Genomic DNA, 12,878 nt, shown 5'->3' with positions numbered 1-12,878 from the left:
GATTCCATATTTTCCATCCGCCAACTACTGGAAAAAGTAAAAAAACAGCAGTCTAAACTTTATGTTGCATTCATCGACCTAACAAAAGCCTTCGACTCTGTGAACAGAGATGCACTTTGGGCAATTATGACAAAGTTCGGAGTACCCATCAAATTCCTTACAGTGTGTAAAAGCCTCCATAACAACAACAAGTCAAGAGTGTCACATCATGGATCGCTGAGCGATCCCTTCTTAACAAATACAGGAGTTAGGCAGGGATGTGTCTTCGCGCCTCTCCTATTCAACATATTCATGGCAGCGCTCTCCATTATAGTGGACAGCAAACTGCAGGAGAGAGGATTGGGCATTAGATACAGATACGACGGCGCTCTGTTCAACATAAAAAGACTCAGGGCAAAAACACGTACAAAATTCATCACAGAACTTCAATACACTGATGACTGCGCTCTAGTTGCAAAAACTGTACAGCAATTACAAGAAATGTTGAACACATATACCTGGGCATACGAGGCTTTGGGTCTTAAGCTAAACATCGACAAAACTAAAATCATGAGCACTTCCCTGGAAGATCACAACAATGCTATAAAAATCGGAGACGAACTACTGGAATGTGTGGCGGCATTCAATTATCTCGGCAGTTTGATTTCGTAAAAGGCCAATATCGACTCTGAAATTCAGCACAGGATTAGCAGCGCTTCAAGAGCATTCTGGAAATTAAAAAACAGGGTTTTTTACAACCATGACCTGAGCACAAAAACGAAACTTGCAGTGTACCGAGCAATAATAATCCCACCATGTTATATGGGAGCGAAACCTGGGTGCCGTACCGCCGACACATGAACGCATTAAACAAGTTGCAACAGAGACACCTTAGACAACTCTTAAGAATCAAATGGTTCCATCATGTCTCAAACGTATCGGTTCTTGAAAAAGCTAACTGCGAGAGTATTGAAGTCATGGTTACAAAATCCCGATTAAGATGGGCTGGTCACGTATGCAGAATGCAAGAAAACCGCATACCAAAATCACTGCTTTACGGTGAGCTTGTAGACGGTAAGAGGAGGCCAGGTGGACAACTCAAAAGGTACAAGGACATTTTCCACGAAAACTTAAAGGGGATTAATGTGCAGAATGAGTGGGAAGTAGCAGCTCACAATAGAACTCAATGGAGAAGAATTGTAACTCAGTTAACAGCGAGAACCAAAAAGTTAAGAGGCAACAAAGCAATGAGATTTTTGAATGTCCGAGTGCGGTAGACAAATAACATCACGTATTGGGCTTTTCAGTCACAGAAATACTTATCTTATACAGAACAAGATTGAACTCTAAATCCAACGTCAGACAACCACAGTTCAACCTTTTCTGTCATTTCCTTTACTTTTTTGTGAACTTTGTTAATAATTTTCGCATTTCCATTTTCATGTTTTTCTTTAATTCTATGTTCTTAATTTTTGCCTTTCCTTGAATATTCCAATTTTTAATAATGTGCCATGTATAAAGGAGTCTTCTAGCTGTTGTATTTAGTACTCATCACTTCGGTCCAAGCTTTATAATATTTCGGGTCATCGTCGCTCATGCTCATAATATATTCTGCATCAATTGGTTTACCCAATTTTGTTAAAAGAGCTCTAAAAAATTTCTTGAATTATCTGATCCAACCTGATGGAAAGCAAAAATGCTTTATTAAAATAATAGTTAAATCATAATTTTTCCTATTTGTTCCATGGGTGCCGTCAATACATATGATGCGACTAAAATCAGCAGCTTTTTTTCCATAACAGCATTCATATACCCCACTGCAAAATCTTCATCTTTTAAACCTGAATAATTTTTACCTGAAATTAAATAAACATCTTATAATAATATAATAACCTTCTTTTAAAACTTTTAATTAACGCTAATCAACATTTGATTTAATTACCAATTTTCTTAAATAAAAATGCATGGTTATTTCCTTGTGTATTCCATTCTTCAATTTTTAGGGCTGTAGCTGTCATATCATCATCATCTCTCTACTTATCAATGTTGTACTTGCGAATCAAATATGCCAAATCTCCTCTTGTTACCAAATTTATCCTCTCAACTTTATTATTTTGAATGTTTTTTTGATACCCCTCCTGAAAATTGTCCCACAATAATACTTTGTTCCACCTTTTACAATCGCTTTGTTCTTAACTAATCTGTATGGCCTGTATTTTTTATTCATTAGGTAGGTATTAGACACAAAAGATATCATGATTACCATCTGTAGTTATTTTCACTAAAATTCGTGAAGGGCAGATTCCATGTATACGAATACTATCTTCAGATTTCATGTTACGCTTGCTCCATGAACTAACAAATCCTAAGCATGAATTTTATTAACAATGAAATATTTGTATAACAAAAATAAGTCTACAACCTTTAGAATTGTTTCTGTTACAGTTATATAATATAGTCCCTCCTCCACTAGCCTGTTTTCGTCTATCATGACGAGCATAATTTGCTTCTTTGTTATCCAGCGACATCCAAGCTGTAAACTCTTCAAGATTTCTAAATAAAAAACAGATTGTTGAATGTTCAGATTATGTTCGTATTATGTTAAATGTTTAATTAAACAATCATGGAACGAAAATTTCTCTTCATTTGGACATATAGGACATTTGATGTGCTTCTTTTTTGTTATTTCTTTTTCTGGATGGAACTTCCTTACATGTCTATTCTTTGTGAATGTACTGGCAAACACAATGGTGCCCGGTGGCGTAGAGGTACAGCTCTCGTCTACCAATTCAAAGGTTGTGGGTTCGAATCTCACAACCGGCATTTCATCAGCCGACTATTTTTAATAAAAATATAAATAGTTTGGGTATACCTAGGCCGACTCAGCCTTAAATGAGTACTTCACAATCCTGAGGTAATAATAGGCGGTTGAAGCGTAGTGCTAACCACATTACCTTCCTTGTATACCGAACGGCTCTAGCATGGCCAGCTGTACCTTACCTACTCTCAAGGCGATAAACGCTATATATGGGAGCTATTATTATACTGGCAAACACCATTTTGTACACTTGGCAAGTTAATTTTATATGCTACAAAATACAATAAATATACTAATCCTAACCCTAACTGCACAAATAACATACCTTGCCGAATCCATATTTAATTAATCCCTTAAGGCAATATAGCTATACAGTAATAAATTCCTTCCTTGCCCAAGACAAATTCATAAACTATGTACCTATACCTATAATATGGTAAAATAAAGATAAAAAGCACCAAAATCACAACAAATTAGTTTTAAAACCAACGATATTAAATCCTATGTGGGTATTTCGCCACTGCAAGAAAATCTACAAAATAAAATAATTATTTTTTGTAAACACATCTGCGTTAATCCCAAACGGAAATTACTTGTCAGAAATTAGGTTTACAGATATACAAATTTGCCTAACGAACAAAAAAATGTCTTTCCGTCGTCGAAAGCAAAAAAAAAATACAAAGAATAAAGAAAAAAACTATTTAAAATATTTAAATTCGACTATTCGAGAACACTTTAATTTTTTTAAAACAGATACGTCTACAAAAACCGTTGACGTTCTCTTAAAATGACATTATATCAAGTTAAACTTCAAAATTAACAATTACTACCTGATAACAATTACTTAATAATGTAAAACCAAAAAGCCCCAAACTTTCTGTATGATTATTTTTAATTTTTACATATGTTATGTTCTTTAAAATCAAAGAAGCGATTGCCATACATTACTAACATGCATGAGCAATACATTTATTTTTATTAGATTATATTAAAAAAGCCTCTTTTATTTTGCTTTTAGAGGTTATCGCTTTTTTCATTATAATTTTGGCGTTATTAATAGCTATTTATGTAACTAGTACCTAAAATGATGTTTTTTAGGACGAATCATTACTGTTTGCGGACGAGGCGTTAGCCGAGTCCGAAATAGTAGATGAGTCCTAAAAAACATAATTTAGGTACGTGTTACATACACTATTTTTTGTCATACGCTTTTTACAGTTTTTTAGAACGCATATTTGCAAATTTTCCATATTTGAAATTATAATGTTTGAAAAAGTTGGCTTATAAATTCATATCTTAGTAACGAGTTTGTTTATTTCATCGCATTTTGACATGTCATTCGAAATTTGTCACAAAATCACACAAATTCATCAACAATTTTAAAATGTTCCAAAATCCCGAACATATTGCTAATAAGGCCAAAGAAATCGTGTTGGATTTACTTCCTGTGAAGTCTCGTGCCATTTACCAGAAAGAATATGATGTTTTTAATGAATGGAAAGACAAAAATGGCGTATTCGTTGTAAATGAAGATGTATTGCTAAATTATTTCCACGAAAAAGTAAGTACCTAGGTACCTATTTAAAAAGAGGCTTTAAATTAAAATATTCTTAAATTACAGTCACAAACATTCAAACCATCGTCAATTTGGTCGAAATATTCCATGCTGAGAGCAGTGTTAAGTGTTAAAGAAGATATTTATATTGACAAATTTCCAAAACTTATTGCTTTTTGAAGAGGAATTCGGTTGGTTACGAGCCTAAAAGTCTAAGGTTTTGTCCATAAAAAGAGATCGGTGATTTTTTGGCCACGGCTAGTGATGAAACTTATTTACTTACTAAGGTAAGTTTGCGATAATGATTTTTAAAATATATAGATGGTTTCTTATTCCATTGTATTTGATTTTAGGTAGCTCTTGTCATTGGCCTTTGTGGAGCATGTAGAAGAGAAGAATTGTACTCTCTACGAGTGCAAGACATCATAGAAAAAGACAACAGCTGCCTTTTAGTTACCCTTGCGGATACAAAAACTAATATCAAAAGAGTGTTTCCGGTGGTGAACGAAGGGAACGTTGTCAATCCAGTTGAGTTGTATAGAAAATATGCTTGTCTTAGGCCAAAAAATGTACCACATGATTATGTCTTCATCTCTTATCGTAAAGGAAAATGCACCGTGCAACGAGTCGGCATTCATTCATTTGGGAAGATGCCATCGATTGTAGCAGCATTTTTAAAGTTGTCGAACCCAAACGAATATACAGGTCATTGTTTCCGACGTAGTTCTGCTACTCTTGCTGCAGATGCAGATGTGGATTTTACATCGCTGAAACGCCTAGGAGGTTGGAGGTAAAAATTTTAATATTTTCCGATCTTGTTCTAAACAACAATAATTATTTAGGTCGTCCACAGTGGCCGAAGGTTACATAGAAGAATCTATTGAGAAAAAGAAGAAAGTTTGCAAACTGCTAATGGGGGAAAAGAAAATCGCGACCACTTCCACGGATGTATTACCAAGTACATCATCGTTCGCATTTACTCCACCTCATCAGAAAGTAAATTTACCTGCCAATGGAGGAGTCGTTTCGATTGCAGATGCAAGTTTTCAAAATGCACAAAATTGTTCATTTCATTTTTATTTTTCCAAATAACTTAGCTTTTGATATTGTTAGTATTTAATAATTTAAAAATCAAATACAATGGAATAAGAAACCATCTATATATTTTAAAAATCATTATCGCAAACTTACCTTAGTAAGTAAATAAGTTTCATCACTAGCCGTGGCCAAAAAATCACCGATCTCTTTTATGGACAAAACCTTAGACTTTTTAGGCTCGTAACCAACCGAATTCCTCTTCAAAAAAGCAATAAGTTTTGGAAATTTGTCAATATAATATCTTCTTTAACACTTAACACTGCTCTCAGCATGGAATATTTCGACCAAATTGACGATGGTTTGAATGTTTGTGACTGTAATTTAAGAATATTTTAATTTAAAAGCCTCTTTTAAATAGGTACCTAGGTACTTACTTTAAACAAATAACTTAGCTTTTGATATTGTTAGTATTTAATAATTTAATTATAAATATATGTATAATTTTATGTGATTTTGTGACAAATTTCGAATGACAAAATAAAACAACCAAATAACGAATTTAGACATTTTAGTCCATAAAGGTTGCCATGACGACCTTTACGGCCTAGGCCGAAAAAGAAACATTTTACGGACTGAAATGAGTCCGTAAAATAGCTGTTTTTGGGAGCGTATGACAAAAAATTTATTATGTACCCTGTGTCCCATGAATGCTGACAAATCTTACATTTGTGAAAATCTCCCTTTCTTAACTCTACAGGAGGCGCGTGTAATTATTTGCCAACAAAGGGCGCGTCGGTCTGAGAGTCCGATTTTAACGTACTGTAAAATTAACACCTTACTTTATGTCCTTACTTTAATGAAAACAATATAAAGAAATACATTATTATTTATTAAAAACATTAGGCTAGACGTGACAAAGACATAAAGTTGGACTAAATATTGAAACAAAAGTAAAATAATATGTCGTCGGTGCAATGCCACACCCACGAATGTGCAAAATGAGCGTTAAAAGATATTCAGCTTTTAAACTTTCAATGGGTTACTAAAAATCAGGATTTAATGCGATATTTTTTTGTACTTCTATTAACAGATGTTAGAAATATATTTTAGAAATATCATCAGGGATTTACGAAAATATCAATCAATTTTCGAAAAAAGTTACATTCGTGATTGTGGCATTGTATTTTTTTAAATAAAATGCATATACGTGAAATTGTATCAACTTTTATTATGGTAAAAGTGGAACAAAAAGAACTTTCTAATATTGAAAACTATAAAAATAATAATATAATAAAACACTTAAATCATATTTTAGAATAATTTAGTTTTCATCTGAATCTTCACTTTCATTTGGCTCCGGCAAATTGTCTCTAATATTTTTATCGGTATTTATAGAATTATAAAAGTTATGATACTTGGCAACTGCTTATCATAAGCTTTCGTCAGATCAACGTTTTTGGGTCTTCCACGACTTCTCACGTTTTTTACTTGTTGAAATTCTTCTCCAATTTTTTTTTATAGGACATTGTTACCACGGCATCAGTTTTAATGTATCGTAACCAGCAAACTTGTTGCCAGGGAATTTGGTTCAATTTATAGTTTTGTGTTCCAAAGGACTTGAAATCAAAGATGTCATCAAACATTATAGATCTGACTTCAAAAGGACGTGGGTGTGTTCGAGCACCTCTTATTATTTGAGCCCAACCTTCGGGTGAATAAACAGGAACATACTTTGATTTCTGTTCGATTTTCGAGTGGAGTGAATCACACTCCATCTCGGTATGTCCTGATTCAAAAAACTTGTGATCAATAATTTTTAAATTATTGTGATCCGTAAGAAGTTTCAAGCACATAGCAGCAAAATGTGAATTTTTTTGTTGTCCGCCACACCCGTCCGACATCATTCGAACCTCAGTGATGTTGGCTTGATTGATAATGTAGTTGTAAATACACGAAGATATCTCGTTTGGCCCCCTTTTTCCTTGGGTTTCATCCCAAAGGTAGCAGATTCCATCCTGATTCCCTAAGTTGTCGATAGTCAGATTATAAATAGCCAATTTTCGTAGGTAAAATATTTGTCCTGTTGGACCCTTTGGAGTCGTAAGCACTCCTTCGAGGTCAAAGTTAAATGCTAGTACCTCTGAATTATTTTTTGCTATTTCTTTGTCTTCATTTCGGGATTCGCGAGCTAATTGTTTCCTTAGCATGTGTTCGTGATGAGCCTGTTCATGTGTTTTTTTTCTCCTCTGTCATATTCGTATATTTTAAGCACTTTTTACATTGGTCCTTTTTGGGTTTATGGAACCCCAAGTTATAACTTCTAAACACTCCTCGAAAGAAACTGGATGGACGTTTAATTCTGTGCACTTTGATTTATCCAACTTGTGCATAATAGAGACATTTAGTGAAGAATCCAAGTACCTTTTGGTACTAGAGGCCCTACAATAATGCGACTCCACGGCCGGAAATGAAAGAATATGCTCCCGAATCAGCAGTTCATCATCATCTTTCAATTTGTTGTGTGGGACGTGTTTTCCACGTTTTTCCTTTTCAACTATGCCACTTGAAGAAAGCTTTTCTACAGCTCCGCGCATTAATGCATCTGTTACATTGAGTGTAGCCATAAAAAAGGCCCGGCATACTTGTCTTTTTTCCCTGTCGATGGTAAACGAGTACCTCATGGTGAACGTTCTTCTTGAATTTTCAATGTTTCTAGTCACTCTCTTTTTCTTTTCTTTATCAATATGACTATTTAAATAAATACGCTGATCATCTACCGAAATTAGTTGACGGAATTCATTGTAAATTTTGCGTCGGTTTTCCGCGTTGACAAAAGTGTCACATTTGTGGTTTCTTTTACCAAAACACGGAGATGATAACATGAGACGTGCTGGTCTCTCTTTATTTCTAGAGCAAACATAGGACTCTCCTTTTAATCTGTTTTGTTTTCTTATGTTTTTCTTCCAAGCGTTTATGTTTTTCTTTTTCCTCTTAGGGCCTTCACCTTAAAAGAAAGAAAAATAGCTTTTGAATAATTGTATGTTTGTGTTATAGAGTCCAGCCAACCTAGAAAGGGTACATCGGGTCGCAAAACAATGCCCGAAAATTGGCCCGTAATTGTGGATTGTCTATTAATTTTTAAAAAAATATCTTTGTGTATTGTAACTACACAAAAAATTTGCCAGTGCAAATTTTAACCGGCCACCATTTAATGTCCCCTTTTTAGGTTGGCTGGACTCCAACTCCAAACCAAACCTTTATAAATAACTTACTTAATTTATTTTCTTCATTTCATTTTGATCCTCTGACTCTGATGTATCGCTAGAGCTCGAACAAGTAGAGCTGGAAAAACTGCTAGAAGTTGAGTCCTCTTCAGGATTATAGTTATCTGATGAAGAGTTACTCTTGTTTGAATCTAGTTCGCTATGGAACGTCAGTCCCCTACTGGAGTTGCCGGAAATCTCTACTAGAGGTTGTGCTAAAACAAATTCTTTGGTGTATTTATCAGTATTGTAAAATTTTATGATAAAAAAGCAGTACTTTCTAGTTGGTTCTCTAAAACCGTTGGACACAGTATTTCTTCATTATTTGGTATAGAAGCAAAAACGTTTGATGTTCCGGGTTCATTTTTTTGTTGGGTGTCGTATTCGTCATTCGTTTTCTTTGAGATCTAATAGAAAAAAAACTACATTAGTGAAACCTGGAAAAACTTTGCAGAAAATGCAAAAACTACTTTTTTTCACGCATTACATTTCCTTTGCAGGACTATTGTTTATGCGACTGTTCTCGAAAAATTGTAGTTTTTACGTTATCTGCCAAAAATTTTGACAAAATGATACGGGGTACTGCACTCAAGCCGTCGAAATGCTTACCTATCACTCTATCAGCCAATTACTAAAAGGTTATGTCTATAATGGTATATGATTATCAACCTACCTGCTGTTCATGCTGTTTTGGTGAATCCAGACGTGACTCACTTAAGTTTTTAAATATTTTAGCTGTGCGGGCGTTCATTTTTACACATAAAACTGAGAAATGTTTAGTAAAAACAAAACAACGAATGTAAAAGAAATGCAAAATCTACACCGCCACAAACACGATAGTGTCACTTTCGCGATATGCACTTCGCCGGTTAACTAAATTACTACACTGCCACAAACACGAATGTGGTACATTCGCGAAGCACGCATTACAAGTGAACAAAGCAGACTGACTTCCGTGAAAGTGCACATGTCCACCCCACCATCTCTTAGCCTCCTATCACATTCGTGGTTGTGGCAGAGTAAAGTAATGACTGGGATATATTAAGTGGTGTACTTAGGTGAAAAACGAAAATTTTGCACATTCGTGTGTGTGGCATTGCACCGACGCACGGTGGCGCGAGGGATAGGGACTTGCGGCCAAAAAGCGGAAAACTGTATTTAATTAATTCTATTGGTTAAAATTAAAATATTTATTGGTATAATAAATGAAAAATAGAAATTTTTAAACAATTTTGAATTTTTATGGATAACATGAACTGATATTGCATATTATATTTGAAAGTCAGAACTGTGAATTTTGCAATATCGAACATGTGAATACATGTCTAACATGTGAATACAAGACATATATGGAGAATTAATTATTGCAAATTAGGGCTTTTGTTTTTGTTTGGTTTTGTTGATGGCTTCTGTCAAAGGTCACATTGATTTAAAGCGATTTCTACTTCACTGCGTAATCTAAAAATTGAAAAAACAAAATTATTTTTAAAACCCTAAAAAGTTAAACTGATTTTTGACATTATTGTTCCAAATTATGTAATAATTTCTTCATTGCCCGTACTCTGTGATTTATGTAGGTTATTTTTATTTTTATATACCTAGTGTGTTAAAATTATTAGCAATATAAAATTAGCAGTTTGCAAAAATTCAGATATATCATAATTATTTGCTAGGGGATTTTTAAAAGCGCATAAAATGTTTTTTTTATCAATAATTAAAACCGAAAGGCAACAATGCAAAAAAAATTAAAAATATATAGGGCTTACAATACTCTACAGGATTCCTATAAAATCAAAAGTTCTTTGGCTTCTTGGTCCAACTCCATATGTTTACTTTGTTTAAATTTGTGACGTAAAGTTGCCAAATACGGATCAGACGAAATAAGAAGAGAGTGCAGAACATCTTCATTCGTTGCAGTTCTTGAGCATTTCCTACTACTGTCCTTTCGAAATATCTTGAAGTATTTATTTTTTGCTTCCGCGGCTTCTTCACTAAGCTGGCCGATTGGTAAAGTCGCTGATTGAATTATGGCAGCACCATGAATCAAAACTTTGTGTAAAGATGAAGGCATATAATACCAACTGTATTGATAAACATAAAGTTCAGCAGTTTCGTAGCAAAATTTTTTAAATTTCTCTTCGTCAATAGGATGTTCGCTCACCAAAACTTGCAAAATAACAGACATTTTTTGAATAAGGTCCTTACTAACTCCAGTTATGTCCGAAACAACGTCAATATCTCGAAAAAATCTTCTAGCAGTATTGCCATCGTTTGAACTGCCTACTCCTTGCCGCGGTACATCAACTATAATACCAAGCTTTTCTTTTAGTTCATTTTGGATTCTCTTTTTGGTATTTTTCAGAAGATCCTTCTCTTCTTTGGTACGAGCACTCCATCTTCTAAATGGTAATCTATAGGCAATGTGTAAAATACACTCCATAAAGCGAATTTGAGCGTGCAAATTGGATAGGCCATATTGGTAAGCACTTTCGTCCACTGCTCTTTTCATAACTTTACTAAGGTTGTTCATATCCGACGGTTTAACTTTACAAATTGTACAACATGCTGCAGAAGATGTTTCTGTAAGGACCTGGGCGACTTTACCGTCTATCATAGTGAAAGACAAATTATGACAAATATGAAGCTCTTTATCAGTACATAAAATTACGGTATTATTTAAATTTTCAATTTCATTTTTGTACTTCCGGGTAATTAGTTTAGTATTTTCTGGTGATTCTTTTAAAAATTCAAAGAAAATAGGCCTGCAATAATTTGGAGAGGAAGGATGGGGATTTTTCCATACAACAACGTTATTTTCTGTGGATACTATTTGAAGAGGAACTAAAGATACAACAAAGACACTATCGTCGGAAATTGTTAAATCAGTAAAATTTTGTCTGTAGTTGCTATTTCCTGAAGAGCCATCACATCCCCATTTGGAAAATAACGTAAAACTTCTCGAATAACTTTCCATTGCACACTTTTTAACTTCCTCTATCATAAAAATTCTTTCTGTGGTGTGATTTAAAAGATCTTGTAAAGCTAATGAAGCCCCCCTTTCGGTAATAACCATATTTAATGGATAACAATCCGCTTTAGCATTAGAAATCTGATAGTAGCTTGGAAAATTTGGAGCATTTTTTTCTTTGCACTTCGTTCTTAGACAATTATATTGATATCTTGACAGTTTTAAATCTACCATTAACGCTAAAGCTTCCTGTTTAGAAAACACATCACACAAATTTTGTTTTTATAACTATTAATTCCTTTGGATAAAATTTCTTTAATGGCCTCCGCTTCATCCTTTTGCCCGCTGCAGCCAATTTTTTTAAGAAAATACATTCAATTTCTTTAAGACTCATATCAGTGTTTTGTTTAATGTTGGCCAATTTTCTTCGTTTGCTTCTGTCCGAGCTGTTTTCGAAACTTTTAGATGGTCTTCCTTGTTTAGGAATATCAGAGAGGTACTTGCTGTCAATAACAATATCTTTATCAAGCCAAGATACATTTTTTTTTAAAAACACTGCTTTGACTCTGCATGCTGTTTTCCATTTTTGTCGAAGTTGAGGTAGAAAGCCTTTTTGCAAGTTTCTTTTTATTGCTTTAAATCCATCATTGGTAAAATTATGTTTTGCTTTTAAACGTGAAAAAAAAAGTTCTTCGTTTCCACACACCCAAGTAACTGACGGTAAGACACCTTCTACTAACACGAACCATGTTTTAAAATAAAGTAGTCAAAATTTTAACGAATGATAGAAACGCTTAACACTCAAACTCAAAACAACGCCAAAACTTAATAATCAAAATACTGGTTAACACTATAACTCAAAACAACGCCAAAATTCACAAAGCAAAATACCGATGTAAAATTTTCAAGTTATTGCAAACGAGATAAATAATAACTAGTACCTAAATAGGCTATGCAATATTATCGAAGACGGTGCGCGGCCACGTAATGTCTCAAATATTAAAACAATTGAATAAGCAGATGACAGCAGCCAACTTTGTTTTTGCGGAAAACTGCATATATGAAGGAAGTTAATTTGCAATACGACAAAACGTAGCACCATTTAGATCCTTTTTTTTTCTGCTTTTGATTTAATTATAAATATGCATAAAATATAGGCTTAATCGATTTGAAAAAAAAAAACATTTTAAAGAGTTTCTAAAAATGTTTAGATATAAATTATTAACAGCGAAGAGAACACTTTTTGAAAGTAGTATA

General features: G+C 33.9%; 1 protein-coding gene across 2 annotated transcripts; it reads right to left on the bottom strand.

The window, feature by feature from the left end:
• Nucleotides 1-8,300: 8,300 nt before the first annotated feature.
• On the bottom strand, nucleotides 8,301-9,746 carry LOC115874068 (dentin sialophosphoprotein-like). 2 transcript variants are annotated; one of them, XM_030889128.1, is made up of 4 exons: nucleotides 9,327-9,746; nucleotides 8,931-9,060; nucleotides 8,663-8,868; nucleotides 8,301-8,394 (listed from the first exon to the last, which is right to left on the bottom strand). In XM_030889128.1, exons 1-3 carry the CDS (start codon nucleotides 9,402-9,404, stop codon nucleotides 8,663-8,665), a joined length of 414 nt encoding a protein of 137 aa, XP_030744988.1. In that variant the 5' UTR covers nucleotides 9,405-9,746; the 3' UTR covers nucleotides 8,301-8,394. The 2 variants fall into 2 exon arrangements, with proteins under 2 accessions (XP_030744988.1, XP_030744990.1); XM_030889130.1 differs by lacking the exon at nucleotides 8,301-8,394 and having other exon boundaries at nucleotides 8,494-8,868.
• Nucleotides 9,747-12,878: the final 3,132 nt, after the last annotated feature.

The sequence above is a fragment of the Sitophilus oryzae genome, unplaced genomic scaffold (genome assembly GCF_002938485.1).
Source record: "Sitophilus oryzae breed Bouriz unplaced genomic scaffold, Soryzae_2.0 scaffold_1218_pilon_pilon, whole genome shotgun sequence".
NCBI classification, from domain to species: Eukaryota; Metazoa; Arthropoda; class Insecta; order Coleoptera; family Curculionidae; genus Sitophilus; species Sitophilus oryzae.
This window is presented reverse-complemented; position numbering and strand designations above follow the sequence as displayed.

What these genes read in the sequence shown, in the direction of transcription:
- LOC115874068 (XM_030889128.1), bottom strand. Translation starts at nt 9,404, where the DNA reads ATGAACGCCCGCACAGCTAAAATATTTAAAAACTTAAGTGAGTCACGT. An exon ending in CAAAACAGCATGAACAGCAG is followed by an intron (nt 9,061 to 9,326) that starts GTAGGTTGATAA and finishes TTTTTCTATTAG; the next exon opens with ATCTCAAAGAAAACGAATGA. An exon ending in TTTAGAGAACCAACTAGAAA is followed by an intron (nt 8,869 to 8,930) that starts GTACTGCTTTTT and finishes AATTTGTTTTAG; the next exon opens with CACAACCTCTAGTAGAGATT.